The sequence below is a fragment of the Mesocricetus auratus genome, unplaced genomic scaffold (assembly GCF_017639785.1).
Source record: "Mesocricetus auratus isolate SY011 unplaced genomic scaffold, BCM_Maur_2.0 Super-Scaffold_100028, whole genome shotgun sequence".
NCBI lineage: Eukaryota > Metazoa > Chordata > Mammalia > Rodentia > Cricetidae > Mesocricetus > Mesocricetus auratus.
Genome location: NW_024429209.1, coordinates 7,416,570 through 7,432,258, shown reverse-complemented (window position 1 = coordinate 7,432,258; position 15,689 = coordinate 7,416,570). Strand labels below are relative to the sequence as shown.

Genomic DNA, 15,689 nt, shown 5'->3' with positions numbered 1-15,689 from the left:
GAATGGTTTATAAATAAATGGTCAGAAAACAATTTATGAAAATTTAAGGCAACATTACCTGAATCTAGACATTATGGTTTTTATACCTATAATCCCAGTACTTGGGAGGTCAAGGCAGGAGGATTACCAATTCCAGTCCAGTCTGCTTTGCATAGTAAAAAGAAAAAAGGACTCAAAAAAAAAATCAAATACAGACAGGAATAATAGAGTTATAAAGATCTGAATTCAGTGGCTTTTTTTTTTTTTTGTAGGATTTCAGTAGCTATTGCTTAAATGTTCAAGAATGTCTAGCTAGAGGTCTGGCCATATTAGTTAGGTTGTTGTCAAAGCCAGTTTGGGGAGTGGGATGTGGTGCATGGAACTGCTTGCACTGAGCACTTGAAACCCCCCCTATACTGTCTGAATTGGTATCTTCAGTTACTTTTAATTGGTAAAACACTACATCTTCAACTTAGAAGTTGTGGTTCTTTTTAGCTTTTATTATCGCCAGCATATGTTGGTCTTTGTTTTGGTGCTGCAGATTTAGCAGTGAAAGCCTCTAAGGCAGCATAGATCTGGCTCCATTTTGTCTACAACAGATTGCATCTGTACCAAAACAAGTGCCTTTTAACCAGTGTCCTTATTTTCTGTGCCAAATCTGTTCTCTATTTATAGATGGAATTAAATTGGGTACTATGAAAGTTGAATGAAATGTGCAAATGAGCCTTTTCATGGTAGTATCTGTGTTTTAGGAGCATACTGCTGGGAATATCAAAGCCTGCAGGGATGCTGGGTTGAAACTCTTGGGAACTGTTTCTCCAGTGGAATAGAGGTTCCACACTGGAATCTCGAGTCTCTGCTTATCAAGGGATGCTGTGACTGGGTCAGGAACTGTTCTCAGTGTCATGATTGTCACTCATTCTTGCCTGCTAAGGCTATAATTCTCGCTTTATAAGGTTTTAATTTTTAAAATGTGGTGAGGAACTACTTTGAAATAGTGTGCTTTGAGAGACTCTTTCACTGCCTTAGATCCATGGGCAGAGTAGTAAGACCTATAATTGTATGGTGCTGTGGCATATCATGTGTCTTCTTACCTCCAGATGCAGCACAGACTTTCTAACACACATGTCTCTAAAAGACCTGGGAGCTGAAATGGGGTTGGGGAAGAAGTGTAAGAAATCCTGTCTGTCCAGTACTTGATATTGTGGTTTGTTTCTGTTTGGAAAGCTATCTAATATCAACTACAGCAAGTAAAGATTCCTGGAAATCTTAGTTCATGAAGCCATGTAGAATATAAGAGAGGCAGGTTTAGAATTTGGTGTAGTTTGTATGTTGGTAGTTCCTTGTATATTTTAATTGTATAGTGGGTGTGTTCTTACAGTAGATACATGTTTCATTATAAAATCAGGTTTCATTTTGTTGCCCAAAATAAGTATTTTGACATTAAAAAATCTTATATCTTCCCTTTTCCTTCCTTGTCTACAAGTTAGTTTCCTTCCGACTAGAAGCTACAAAAGGGAAGAGTATAGAAGTAAGGTTGCTTTGCTCAGCCTCCAATGCTGTTAAACAGGGATTATGAAGATTTTTTTATTATTCAGAACTCTTGGTCACAAGCAATGCAAATCCAATTTAAACTAGCATAAGTTAAAAACTGGTAATTGGGGATGTGTTGGCTTACAGAATCAGGTTTGATTGAGAGTTCCAAAGCTTTTCTTTCTTTTTGTCTCTAGTTGCTCTCTATATGTTCTTGGTTAGAGTTATGGCTACCACAACTTTGTTGTAGAGGAAAAGACATTAGCTTGTCCTACCCACTCACTGCTTTTTAAGATTTATTTTACTGTGTGTGTTTGTGTGTAGGTGCACATAGTCCAAAATTATTTTTTCAAAGAACTCCCAAGTTGTCCTAGCTGTCATCTATGGACCAGTCAGTTTTAAAGGGAACAGAATATCATAGCACATCCTTAGCTGTATGTTTTCTTCCTATCTGGGGACCAGTATTGAGTATACAATCCCTTAATCTCTTTCACACACACAAAAAAGAAATATAGTATCCATTTCATCAGAGCAATAGGTATCTAACTCATTTGGGGGCCTGGCAAAATGATTATCAGGTAAAGGCATTTGTTACCAAGCCTAGTAACATGATTTAGAGCCCTGCTCCACATTGTAGAAGAAGAGAACCAAATCCCATGAGTTGTTCACTGACCTCCATACTCATACGTTGGCACATGTACACACACATACAAACACCCACTAGAATTACTAAATTTTCAAGAGTTATTTTGGGGCTGGGAAGCTGTCCTAGTGGATAGAGAGTACTTGCTGTGCCTGAGTGAAGACTTGAATTCAAATGCCTAACATGCACGTGAAAAACTGAGCATGGCTTCTTGTGCTTGTTATATCTGGGCAGGAACAGAGACAGGTGGATTCTGGATGCTTACTGAACAGCCATCCTAGCAGGAAATAACACAAAACAAAAAACATGGTGGGCTTCATGTAACAGTAATAGTGTCTTCAGGAAATAAGGCAGAGAATAATGGAGGAAGACACAGCTGAGTCCTGCTCTGGCCTGAGGGTACATGCACATGCACAAAGTATATCATGTATAGAAGCCATTTTAAAAATTTATATACATGTTTACATAAAATAGTTTACTTCAATAAATGCCTTTTTTTCCCCCCTGAGACGTTTGAGGTTAAATTGCATGCCTTATACATTTTTGTTACTAAAAACTACAGGGTATATTTGCTGAGAGTAAGGTTGTTATTCTTACATGTCTTTTCTCTAGTTATAATTTTATACCATTATAACAAATAAGCAGTCTTATTAAGACTGTACAGATATCTCATTCCTTCTTATATTGTAACCCTGAATATCACCCCCTTGGTGATTTCAGACTGGACCCCTCTTTTCTGTTGTGGTTACAACACAACCTTTCTCCACCCTCCTCCTTCCTCTCTTCCTTCCTCCTCCTTCTCCTTCCTCCCTCCCTCCCTTTCTTCCTTCCTCCCTCTCTTCCCTCCCTCCTTCCTTCTCCTTCTCCTCCTCCTCCTTCCTCCCTCCCTCCTTCCCTTCTTTCTTCCTCCTCCTCATCCTTCATTTGACTACTTCTTCATTCACCATATAGATGTATTAAATAACAGCTTTCCTGTTTCCCTTATTTATTTGTTGTATTTAGCTGCTGTCAGTTCAGGGTTCCACTGCTTTCAAGTACTTATTTCTTTGCTGTTCTCAGTTACTTTGGTGTTCATGTGGTCTTGGTCTTGGTCTGGGGCAGCAAGATTTCATCAGGTTGTCTCCAGTGACTTTTTGACATTCCATCTTCAATCTTAACATCTTCATCTTTTATTTTCTGATAGTGAGATGCTTCAGGTTCTCCTGTCTGCTCTGTTTTATACTGGGGGTCTTTCATTTCTTTGGAGAGAAAGTAAGACTAAAGGGCTAAGTGAGAATACTGCCATGGAGGAAGAATTTGACGATGAATCAGAGCTCTCATAATTGGGTTGCTTGACCTCTGACTGCCTCTTATCAAGGACCTAGCATTCAACATACCAGCATAATCCATGGGTTGACGTGGGCTTTCCCCCTCTATATGATACTGTTACATTATTTATTGAATTAATGGGATTCATTCATGTGAACTTATTTTATTCTGATGGCTTTTATTTCTTAGCAGTACAACTTTAATATATCTCAGAACATCAAGTCTATGTTAAAAAGGAAAGGTGACACTTTTTCCAGTATCCCTCCCTCTTTCCATTGTCCCTCCTCTATCCAGTGCATATAATTAGTGATTATGTCTTATACTTCGTATGATACTACATACATACATGTGTTTTCACTTTATCCTTAACACCAAAGGAGACTATTTTATTTACACTTTGTTTTTTCTATTTAATGAATCTTGGAAATCATTCCATTATCAGTTTATAAAATAGTTGTTTTTATAGCTACATAGTAGTCCAGTTTATGTATCCTAATTTAGTCAATCTCTTTTATGTAGACATTTAGGTGATTTTCATTTTAAAGTGATACTCATTTTTTTGCAGTTATCAAATCATGAAACAATATTTCCATATTGTTGCAGGTATCATTAAGTAAATTTCTATGAGTAGACTGCTGAGTCAAATAGTATATGCATATGTATATAGTTTTATTTCTATTTATTTTGATTATTTTGATGCATATATGCAGTGTATTTTCAGATCATATTCATCCTCCATTCTCCTTCAATTCCTTCCAGATCTCATCCTACACGCCCCTTCCAAGTTCATATCCTTTTATTTTTACCTAATCAGTGTTACCCACATGTGCATGGCTTTGGGACCATCCACTGGAGCATGAGCACCTTACTATGGACTACACCTTGAAGAAAACAGACCTCCTCTCTCAGCAGCTTCAGTTGCTAGTAGCTCCTGAGGTAGTGATGAGCCCCTCCCCATCCGTGCTGGAATGTTTCCTGGCTTAGTCTTGGGCAGGTATTATAAGGGCCTTCTATTTTCATTGCTATGACTTTGACAAATACAGAAGGAAAGTGTTTGAGCTCATAGTTTCAGATTACAGCCCATTGTTTGTGGAAGTCAAAGTAGGAACTCAGGATAGTAACTTGAAGGTAGGCTTGCTTGCTATTCCACACAGCATTGCCTCTGGCAAAGGAACTCACCCACAGCCAAATGGAACTAACTACCTACAGTGGCCTGGACCCTCCTATATTAAGGCAGTCTGTCACAGATAAGCCTACAAGCTGGTCTGATCTAGGTACTTCCTCATTTGAGGCTCTCCTCTCAGGGGACTCTAGGCTTTATCAGGTTGACAGTAAAAGTGCTAACCGGAACAGCAGGCAACCACAGCTCTTGTGAGTTCATGAGTGCCATAGCCCTACAGTCTCCAGAAGACACAATTTTACAGTATTATTCCTCTTGACCTCTAGCTCTTACAGTCTCTCTGTTGCCTCTTCTACAATGTTCCTTGAGTCTTGGGAAGGGAGAGGCTATGATATAGATGTTTCATTTAGAGCCAAACACACCGCTATCAGTTGCTCTCTGTGCTTTAACCAGTATGTATGTCTGCATTAATTGCAATCTGCTGCAAAAAGAAGCTTCTCTTTCTGAGAGGTTGGAGCTGTGCTAAAGTACACATATAAAGATATAGGTATTTAGAAAACAGGTTGATACAATATCCATCTAGCAAAATCATAGTAGCAAGTTTTCCCTTGAGGCTTATGACCTCAACAGCTATGGTTTTTGGCCATTTTCAGAGACAGGCATGATTTCCTTCCTGGGAAGCAGGTCTTAAATCCAGCTAGAAAGCCATTGGCTAACCCCATAACATCCATACCACTGTTGCACCAGTCGGCATATCTTGCCAGGCTGGTCATTATTGTATAACTCAACAGAGTTTACAGCTGGGTAAGACTGCTAGTAACTTTTCTCTCCCAGCATACTGCATATTACCTTCCAAAACCCTTATAGTTAGCTAGAAGGGAAAAAGCTTTCAGGGCAGTACCAACTTGGTTTCTCCATATCTTGTGGCCAAATTAGAGGATGTCTTCAGCAGTAGAGGTCTTCCATCAAGTTCTGACCAAGAGCATTGGCAATAGTCTGTATTGTTTGAGCAAGGAGGTCTTTTAAGATCCCTCTTGACCAACTATAAGAAGGGCCCTATCCCATGGCTGACACTGAACTTTTTGTTTGATAACCTGTTTCTGAATGTTATCCTCCTGTTAGGGTACCCTATCAATTAAAAATATTTAAAATAAAAAACAGCTTCTGTGTGTGTGTGATCATGTGCATATGCATGTATGTATGTGTGTATGTTTTCATATGGCTTTTAAAAACATCTTTAATATTAGTGTTATCTCCCTCCTCCTTTGTCCTGTCTCATCCTCCCCAGCTTAACCTCCCCCTTTTTTCCCCTTTGTACTACTTGTGTTCTACAACCCCCTTCCCTGCAGCCCACTTCATGACTCTTTTTTTAGCTTCCTGGCTTCTACATTCACCCCAGTTTAAACAAACATAATGACTTCACTCAATGTGAAACACCCCTTTGCCCCATTTCATTATCCATTCTTTAGTAGATGGATATCTAAACTGCTGCCATTCCTGTCTATTGTGAGTAGAGCAGTGAACGTGGATGAATTAAGTATCTCAGTAGTAGAATATAGAATTCTTTGGGGACATGCCCAGAAGTGGTCTCAGTAGTAGAATATAGAATTCTTTGGGGACATCCCCTGAAGTGGTATAGCTGGATATTATTGATCTTTTTCTAGCATTTTAAAGTATGGAATGTTTCACTAATTTGTGCATCATCTTTGCACAGGACTGTGCTAATCCCTATCATTCCAGTTTTATGTGTATGCTACAGTATTGTGGGTTACTTTGCACAGACAACTTGTAGTACCAGCGACTCAGCCACTGGAAGTCAGTGAGTAGCAGAGCATGCTACTTATTTATTAAGGAAGTTAGACCTGCCTTTATACCCCCTCCCAAGGGCCTGTTGGCTCAGGCGGCTGATTCTACTGTGTTGTCTTTTCCTCATTGGTGTCTCTGGATCAGGTGTCTTTTCTTCAGAAGGTTTGGCTCAGAGAGGAAGTGCCTGCCACGCATGTGCATGCAGGCTGGCCTGGTGTGTATGTGTGTGTGTGGGGGGATGGACCGACACAACTTTGGCTTGGTAGGCTGATCACAGTTTCTCCTACACTGTGGAAGCAAACACTGTAATTCTATTAGCTATTGCCAGTTACTATTTTTAAGGTACCTGATAGTGAGTAAGCAAGTATTCATGTTCATGAACCAAAACTATCTAGAAATAGTGGAAACATGGGAATTATTAATAAAATGTCCTGGAAGATTGAATTCAGGGAATATTTTCTTGATGTGCTATTTAAAAATTCCATTTTCAGGCTTGCAAAGAATCTCTTCCTCATATTTGTTTTTATCAGAAGAGCCCCAGGAAGAATTTTTACAGTTCAAAATTGATTCTTTTGTTGAAGATTCTCTCAATGGAATAGCTTGTTTATCCCCAAGTAAACACACAGGTTCAGGAGACATTTTGCTGTCTGCTGAGATGTTCTTCCAGCTTCACATCCTCCAGCCTCTAGCTAAAAAAGTGTCTAGAGGCTTAACTTTGGAAGTGTTTCACTCTCATCCTTCAATGTGCTCCTGAAAATGCACTCATTTCTCATAAGAAAATATCCTATTTTGAAGAGGTTCTATTCTTTAATTATGAATTGAGCCTGGCAGTTTTTAGTATATTTTTACATAATAGAAAGTTTCCAAAATAAATACATACATATACATGTATATGTATATATATATATATATACTAGTGTGTATATGTATATATAGTGTATATTATATGTATTCTAGTGTATATATACACACAATTGCTTCATAAATATACATTTTAAATGAAGAGTGAACATCTGGACAAAAATAAATGAAGTTGTGTTTAATAAATAAAATTAAGATGTTGGGAGCAAAGACTCAGATTTTATATAATAGTCAATGGGTCTCTGAGTATGTGTTTGTAATGGTGACTTTGGGAATATCATAGCCTTCTTTAAATTTGTGTCAAACAATTAAGTATGAAAACTTTAAGACAGCAGTAAAATCACCAATAACTATAGGTTTGGCTTTTTATATGTTTATTAGAATGTTTTTGTTGATTCTGTTAGTTATTAAGATTCAAGTAACATTGAAGTAGAGTTGAGGTTTTTATATTTTCCTGAAGGAATAAAATTGAGTCAGTAAAAATTATGTTGTTTGAAAAAGCAGTACCCTTGACTCATGTGACCTGAGTGTCAGTCCTTGTCCTACAGCTGGCATTAGGACCTTTGCTGTTTTTATAGGTCAGTCTGGAATGAGAGGATTGTGTGTTATTTCTCTCTTCATTGATTTGAACAGTGCATCAGTATTTTCACTAGTGAAAAGAATTGCTGTGTGAAAAGCCTTGTAACCTGAAGTGAGAGTTTTATGAAAATTTAGAATCTTAAAAATTTAGAATTAGAACTTTTTGCTTTTTTTTTTAACCATTTGAAGGTACAAATCCCTTATTAAAGTCTATTATCCTCTAAAAGGATTGAGTTTCAGTCATATCCTTGGTTTGGATTGGAGTAGTTTTTGTTGTGAACTTTTCCAGTAGGTAAACAGACCAGTCTTCAGCATTGAGACTTCAAAATGGGTTGACTTTGCCCTAGCCTAGTTGCAGGGTCTGTGAAGAGTGAAGGATATTCAAGACTGATATATTGGCCAGCATTCTGGGCCTACCCTTTGTAAACAGGCACCTCAGTCCTATTCTGTCTCCAAATACCACTTCATTATCGCTCCTAATGTCAACTAGTTTTCCTAATGGAAAACACCAGTAATACTAACTCTTTCCTTGACCTCCACGTTCTGTCACTTGCTGCTACTCCTTCTGGGTCTTTTAAATCATCTTAGCCTTGGCCCTTATTGGCTGTATCTGACATAGATTTTCTATCCTCTTGCTTTTGCTTGCCATCATGGCCCCTTTCCTACAGGGACAAGTAAACTCTTTCTATGGCTTAGTGCTCTCTAAATTTTTCCTTCCAGCTCTCTCATGTAGTGTTTCTGTGCACTTGAACTGTCACCCAACTACACAGCTGTTTGTTAACTCAAGAATGCCATGGTGGCTCTCCAGGAATGTACAGATTCTTCTTGGCTTTAACTCTTATCTCCACTGCTTTCTAGCTTTGAAACTCTGGAAATTTCACTTAGACTCAATATATTTTATATTCCACACAATAAAATGAGAATAAACTATCTGCCTGATAGTTTGTGGGGTATGAAGGAGATAATCCACATAGAAAACTTAGAATTGTGCCTTCAGTACTGAATATAAGTATAGCTGCAGTCATTGTTAGTTACTCTTACTATTTTTCTCCTGAATGTCTTTCAGAATTCTATATATGTCTTTTTTCATTTATTTATTTAGTTATTTATTTATGTTTTTGAGACACGGTTTCTTTGTAGTTTTGGAGGCTGTCCTGGATCTCTCTTTGAAGACCAGGCTGCCTTGAACTCACAGAGATCTGCCTGTCTCTGCCTCCTGAGTGCTGAGATTAAAGGCCTGGGCCACCACTGCCAAGCGATACATGTCTTTTTTCCAAGTAAACTTTCCCAAATCTCCCCAACTACAAACAATCTTTTTGAAAATTTTTGTATTTGAGTGTTTTATCTCTACTTTCTGTGTATCACATGCATGTAGTTTCTTTGGAAGCCAGCAGAGGGTCTCACATCCCCTGGAACTGGAGTTACAGACAGTTGTGAGCCTTCATGTGGGTTCTGAGAACCATACCTGGGTCTTTTGGAAGAGCCTATAGTGCTCTTAACTGTTGAGTCATCTCTTCAACCCCCCTCCCACAAATAATCCATCCATTAATGATACCATCTATCCATTCCATAAATTTTTAAGACTTGCTTAAAAATTAATTGAAGGATTTCTGTGTTGTATAAGGCATAAGACTACTTATAGAAATACAGAGCCTAATCAGATCCTCTAGGAAGGAGAAGAGAGATAAAAAATCGTATAAAATATCTATTTAGCAAATGTTTATTGAGCCATCTGCAGCGGATCTGGGCATTTTTATGTGGTATATGAATTCTAAGTATTGTGTCATAATTAATGACTGACTGGTGAAATAGCAAAGTTTAGTACTTAAAACATTGCCAATGTGTTGTCAAATGTAAGAAAGATTTTACCATACAGGCAGGTCAGGGGCTTGGTGGGTCCTTACAGGATATATTGCCTATATCTGAGGAATCCTCCATATAACACTCTGGACTGTATGTCTTAGGATTTCTATTGCTGTGAAGGGTCACCATGACCATGGCAACTCTTATAAAGGAAAACATTTACTTGGGTGGCTTACAGTTCAGAGGTTTAGTTCATTATCATCATGGTGTGACATGGTAGCATGCAGGCAGACATGGTGCTGGAGAAGGATCTGAGAGCTCTACATCTTGATCTGCAGGCAACAGAAAGTGAACTGCAATACTGGCTGTAGCTTGAGCATAGGAAACCTAAAGCCCACCCCCACAGTGACATACTTCCTTCAACAAGGCTATATCTACTCCAACAAAGCCATACCTCCTAGTAGTGCAATTCCCTGTGGGGAGCATTTTCTTTCAAATCACCACACTGGATATAGGGGAACTCTACAGTGCTCACAAAGAGAAAGGCAGTGCTTGGTTTGGGTCCTTAGTGCTCATTCTTTTGCATAACACACGCTCAAAAGAAGAGGATGATAGATTAAGGAGGTTGCTCTTCTCGTGTGTCTTAAAGGAGTAGTGCAATTTGATGATTCTTAATGTCTGTGAAGCAGTCAGACTTCCTAGTTAATGATGTTGGCTTAAATTCAAAGTGAGGTTTTAGAGAAATTCTTACTCTTTTCTGTAATATTAATCATAGCTATGGCAGTCATTACAGGGGTGAATAAAGTGAATTCTGCCTCATCCCATGCAGATAAGTTTCTAACCATGGTTCTCTACATTTCTGGCACAATAAGTACAGATTCTCCATTAAATTCCACATTGGTCCTAGAATTCCAGGGTATGATTTCGTAGCTTTAATCATGCACATTCAAAACTGCCCAACAATTTTAATTCTGAATGCGTTTATAGCAAGGAGCAAGGACCAACCCCAGTGGAGAGAAAGAAGAAAGGAAAAAGGAAAAATGAAACCACTGTGGAAAGTTTAGAGCTGGATCAGAACCTGCCGAACCCATCCCTGCGGAGTCCTGAGGAACCCATCGAGTCTGCAGACAGCCAGGTACAACTATGACTGGGACCTGCTGAAGTTTATAGCTGCTGGACAAGTCTTGACATTCACCCAGTGCTGCTCTGTGTCAGTCCCCAGCTTACTACTGTTATACGGAAGCACAAGCTGCACTAGTGCTGTACTGTCTTGGTGGGTGAGCACATAGACCACACACAGGCTGTTTCCCAAGCCTAATAGTTACATTATTAAGTTCTCAGAGTTTAGTGTTTGCTGTCTCATAAAGTAACACATCAATCTTAGAGGCAGTTGATGTGGAAAATTAAAGTTCAGAGACCTGTTTTGACACGCAATATTCAGAGTGCTAGACTAGTATATACAGGACATCCTTGTTCCTGGTGCTGACAGTAAGAGGTATATTATATACAGAATAATTGGGAAGTTTCCAAACATGGAAACAAGGAGCTGCCCATCTAACTAAGTTCTTAATGCAGAGTGCCCTTAATATCGTGGGATGTTCTTTTCTAGGTTGAGTTACCTTCTCTAGGGCTTGAATTCTAATATTTGAAAGTATCATTTCCTCCAATATCCACAGCAGTGTATCTGAACTGGGATATCATTCAGAATAAGACCACACTGGTGAGCCCCCTTGAGTTTCTCATTGATGTTCACTCTAAGCAGGCATTGCTTGTAACAGTCTGGTCTTCATCAGTCAGAGTGTCTACTGTCAAAGCAAGAGTCACCTCACAGCCTGTAAGCTGGAACTGGTGGCTGTTAGGTGACCATGCTGGCAGAATAGCAACTATACTGAGTTGACCACATTTGGTGAGTTAAAGGTTTGTGGGATGATGATTTCTATAGTGATTTCTAAATAGGAAAGTGAAAGTTTTGTTTGCTTAAGAATCCCTCAAATGATGTTAGATATCATAGAGGCGATATAATGAAGAAGTAATAGCAACATGGAGAGATGCTTACAAAATGTCTTTTCGAAGAAAAAGGAACTGATACCTTTTGTTTGTTTAAAGGAACTGAGGTTTTACTTTTTTTGTTTGACCTGCTGTATATAAGGTTTAAGTATATGGAGATGTGCTACCTGTGACTTGTTCCTCAAAGTGTTCCTGCTGCTTGGAACCAGTGATAGGTGGAGATGGGCATCATTGCCGTGCTTTACTGTGTGCTTATTAGGGATGCCTCATTTCATGTGACTTGTTATTTTGTTACACTTAAGATATCTCCTTGTTTTAAGTGTATGAGAGTCTCAGTCTAAGTCCCAATAAAATTTGTATTAATTTTCCATACTACATTTTTAGGAGTTGGTGGCTGAGTGAATTTGGAAAAAAAGTAAGTAAAAACTAGAAAATCTGAGTGGATGTCAAAGACAGAATTCGTAGGTCACCTACCATCCCTGTTGTTTGGGACCTAAAGTCCCAGAAAGGAAGAATAAAAACCATTACTACCATTGATGACTAAAGCACATCTCCTTGGACTTTCAGGCTACAGTCTTAATGGATCAGGCAATTCAGAGGTCATACTATCACTTTCTCCCTCACTTAGCTAGATCCCATGCTGCATGAATTTAGTTCTTAAAAACTTTTGGAAGTTGACAAAATCATGCTTGGCCTATTATTAAATGTATATGATATTAGTGTGAAAGTTTTTGCTTTTGACTCACAGCTGCTCTGATAAATGTGTTTGTCTTGCAGAAACGGCGCTCAGGACGGCAAGTGAAGCGCAGAAAATACAATGAGGATCTTGACTTCAAGGTGGTGGATGATGATGGGGAAACAATTGCTGTTCTGGGAGCTGGCCGAACATCTGCGCTCTCAGCTTCTACGTTGGCCTGGCAGGCAGAGGTACATCCTTTGCATGATCTTGGTTGAAAAGACATCCTGGCCTACTTGAAAGAGTTGTTCTATGTCTCTTCACTGGAGTATAAGTTAGATGGCTGTAACTAGTGGTAACCTTTCAAGTGTTTCCTACTGCATTTGGAATAAAATTCAGACTCCTTGTTCTCAACAACATCCACATGATTACACTCCCTGTTTCACGAGATAGCCATTCTAGAGAAATGGTTTTTCCCTCTTGTTGCTCTCCGAACCTATTCCACATGGAGGCATGCTCTTTCAGCCTGGACACATGGATGAGGACCTAGACCCTGCCCAGGATTATATGACAGACTCTGAAAATCCCTCATGGAAGGCCTTACCTTCCCTGGGGAGCGGAGGGTAGATGGAGTGGGTTGGGGGTTGTGAGGAATGGGGGAGCGGGGGGAGGAGGGGAGGGAGAGGGAACCGAGAGTAGCATGTGTAAAAAGTTAAATAAAAAATACTATATATATGTATGTATGTATGTATATATACATATATGAATATGAAATTTGGACATAAAAAAAAGAAAGAAATGCTAGCCACCTCATCTACCCATCTACAGCCCTGACTTGTGCTGTCCTGTTATCATGCTCTCTACCAACACTATACAAGTGAGCCACTTTCAGTTAAGTTTCACATAAAATGTGATCTCTGTAGAAAGGTCTTTCTTGCCTCTTTTATCTAAAATAGCACCTCCATTTCTCATCCCAGTGATTGTTTCTTGCTTATTTCCTTCATGATATAACCACAGTTGATAATTTTATTGAAATGTGTGTCTTCTAATTTTTTAAAAAATTATTAGAATGTAAGATTATTGCTGGATATGTTAAATAACATCTATACTTGGCATTCTGGAGACTCAAGTAAGAGTATAACCATCAGTTTGAAGTCAGTTTGGAGTATGTAGCAAGTTCTGGGCCAGCCTGGGCTGTAGTGTTGAGACCCTACCTCCCAAAAACTCCCCAGAGGACCCAGTAGGTAAAACCACTTTCCACTGAGTCTGGCAACCTGAGTTCGATCCCCAGAACCCACACAGTGGAAGAACAAATTCCCACAAGCTGCCTCCTGACCTCCACACAGGTGTCATCTAACATATATTATAATTCCTTAAAAAGTAAGTCTTGGACTGGAGAGATAGCTCAGTAGTTAAGAGCACTAGTTACTCTCCCAGAGGTCCTAGGTTTGATTCCCAGCACCCAGATGATGGTTCACAACCATCTGTAACTCCACTTCCACGGGACCTGATACCACCTTCTAGCTTCCTTGGATATCATGTATGCACATAGTGCACAGACATACTTATATACATAAAATAATAATAGAAAATTTTAGAGCAAAGTCACTTAGTAAATTTTTGTCTAGATAATTGTAGCTGGAGTTTCTTTCTAGCCTGGTCCCATAGCCAATTAGCCCCAAATAAACACACAGAGACGTTAAAAACTGTTTGACTGATGGTTCAGGCTTCTTATTGACTAGCTCTCTCTATTAATTATTAACCCATTTCTATTAATCTGAGTATCTTCACATGGTCTTAACTTACTGGAGAAGGGTCCAGACCTGTTACTCCTTCCTCAGCTACATAGTGTCTCCTGGTGGCCTCTCTTTGCATCCTCTTCCCAGCATTCTCCTTGTCTCATAGCCCCGCCTATACTTCCTGCCTGGCTACTAGCCAGTCAGTGTTTTATTCATCAACCAGTAAGAGAAACATATATACAAAGGGACATGCCCCCATCAGATAATGAAATCAAATGAACTCGTAATTGTAGTTGAAACTGTGGTTTGAAAGATGCCTATTGTGAGCCTACTACAAGGCCAGTGTCTGGGATTTAGGTGTAAATATCCAGATGATTGTTTGCACCACAGAGCTCTTTATGGTAGAAGGACATATGGCTTTACTAACACTTTGATCAGTACAGCCTACAAGTATAGTGGACATAGTGACCACACAGAAGCTGGAGTAGATACGGGTTCATTCAGAAGATGAAGGCCTGAGAGACATTTCCTGATAGTCAGCCGTAGGTTATGATATGACCAGTGGAGATAAGCATGGCTGGCCGCAGGGGTGTGATTTGTGCAGTGATGAGATGTAAGGGCTGAAAGGTAGAAGGAGCCACACTGTGCAGAGCCTTGCTCATCTAGCGTGTATGGCCCTTATATCTTAGATTCAGTTAGAGAGAGAGAAGAACAGAATGACCTTATCTGCATTTAAGTTGCATTTTCTTCCATTGTGGAGCATTTGTTGAGGAGAATGATGGCACTGGGATTTGATTGCAGACATACAAGCAAATGCGGGTTTGGGGGGTGTTAATTGAGGAGGTCTGTGCCAAGTATCTGGTTTAAAGAAGATAAGAAAGGGAAATGCAGAATCATGCTGTGGGTGTAGCATGGGAGTTGTTGCCAGTAACACATTCTGGGACACAGTCTGCCTGTCATTCTGGAACCCTGGTGCTGACTGGCAGAACCTACTGCTCAATGCATAGTAGCAGCAAGGCAGGTAGGTACCCATCCTTCGCGGATGCTTGTGTTCTTACAGAAGCTGGTGACTCCTGGCCTTCAGCCACCACTCCTCCAGCCTAAAGCACCCTCATGTTACCTCACTTGTCTTTTCTTCAGTTTTTACAAGGAAAGTAGCAAGAAGCAGGCACGTATTGTCCAAACTTAACAGTTAAGAAATGAGGCACAGAATGATCCAGGTCGTAGATAGGTAGAGGCTGACAGCTCAGATGATTAATTCCCCTGCTAAGGTTATCCAGCCAATGAACATGGTGATTGATAGGAATAAACACTTATGTGTGTGTCATTGCAGTACTTTTCAAATATAGTTAAAACAGTTCTTGCAAGACTGCTTGGAGTCATGGGAATGTGTTGCCTTATTTGGACTTGGACATTTTATGGTTTAATTGGTAGTTAAAACACTACAAGGGATTTTATTTTGTAATAGAAGTAATTTATCCTAAACCATTTATCATATTTCAGGTATGACTATGACTTTTCAACTGTCTGAAGGTAGCAGTTGCTAATCTGACAGATGATCTCAGAAATTTTATCAAGTCTTTTCTCTCTAAATATATTAGTAAAGAGAGTTTTATATGGAGAAACAGAGATAGA

At 39.4% G+C, this 15,689-nt stretch overlaps 1 protein-coding gene across 4 annotated transcripts in view; it reads left to right on the top strand.

The window, feature by feature from the left end:
• Chd6 (chromodomain helicase DNA binding protein 6) overlaps nucleotides 1–15,689 on the top strand; it is a 177,951-nt gene that overhangs the window by 56,893 nt on the left and 105,369 nt on the right. For all 4 annotated transcript variants that reach the window (XM_040733013.1, XM_040733014.1, XM_040733015.1 and 1 more), the window contains 2 exons: nucleotides 10,620–10,767; nucleotides 12,417–12,566. In XM_040733013.1, coding sequence (XP_040588947.1) covers nucleotides 10,620–10,767; nucleotides 12,417–12,566 — 298 coding nt within the window. The remainder of the gene's footprint in view (nucleotides 1–10,619; nucleotides 10,768–12,416; nucleotides 12,567–15,689) is intronic.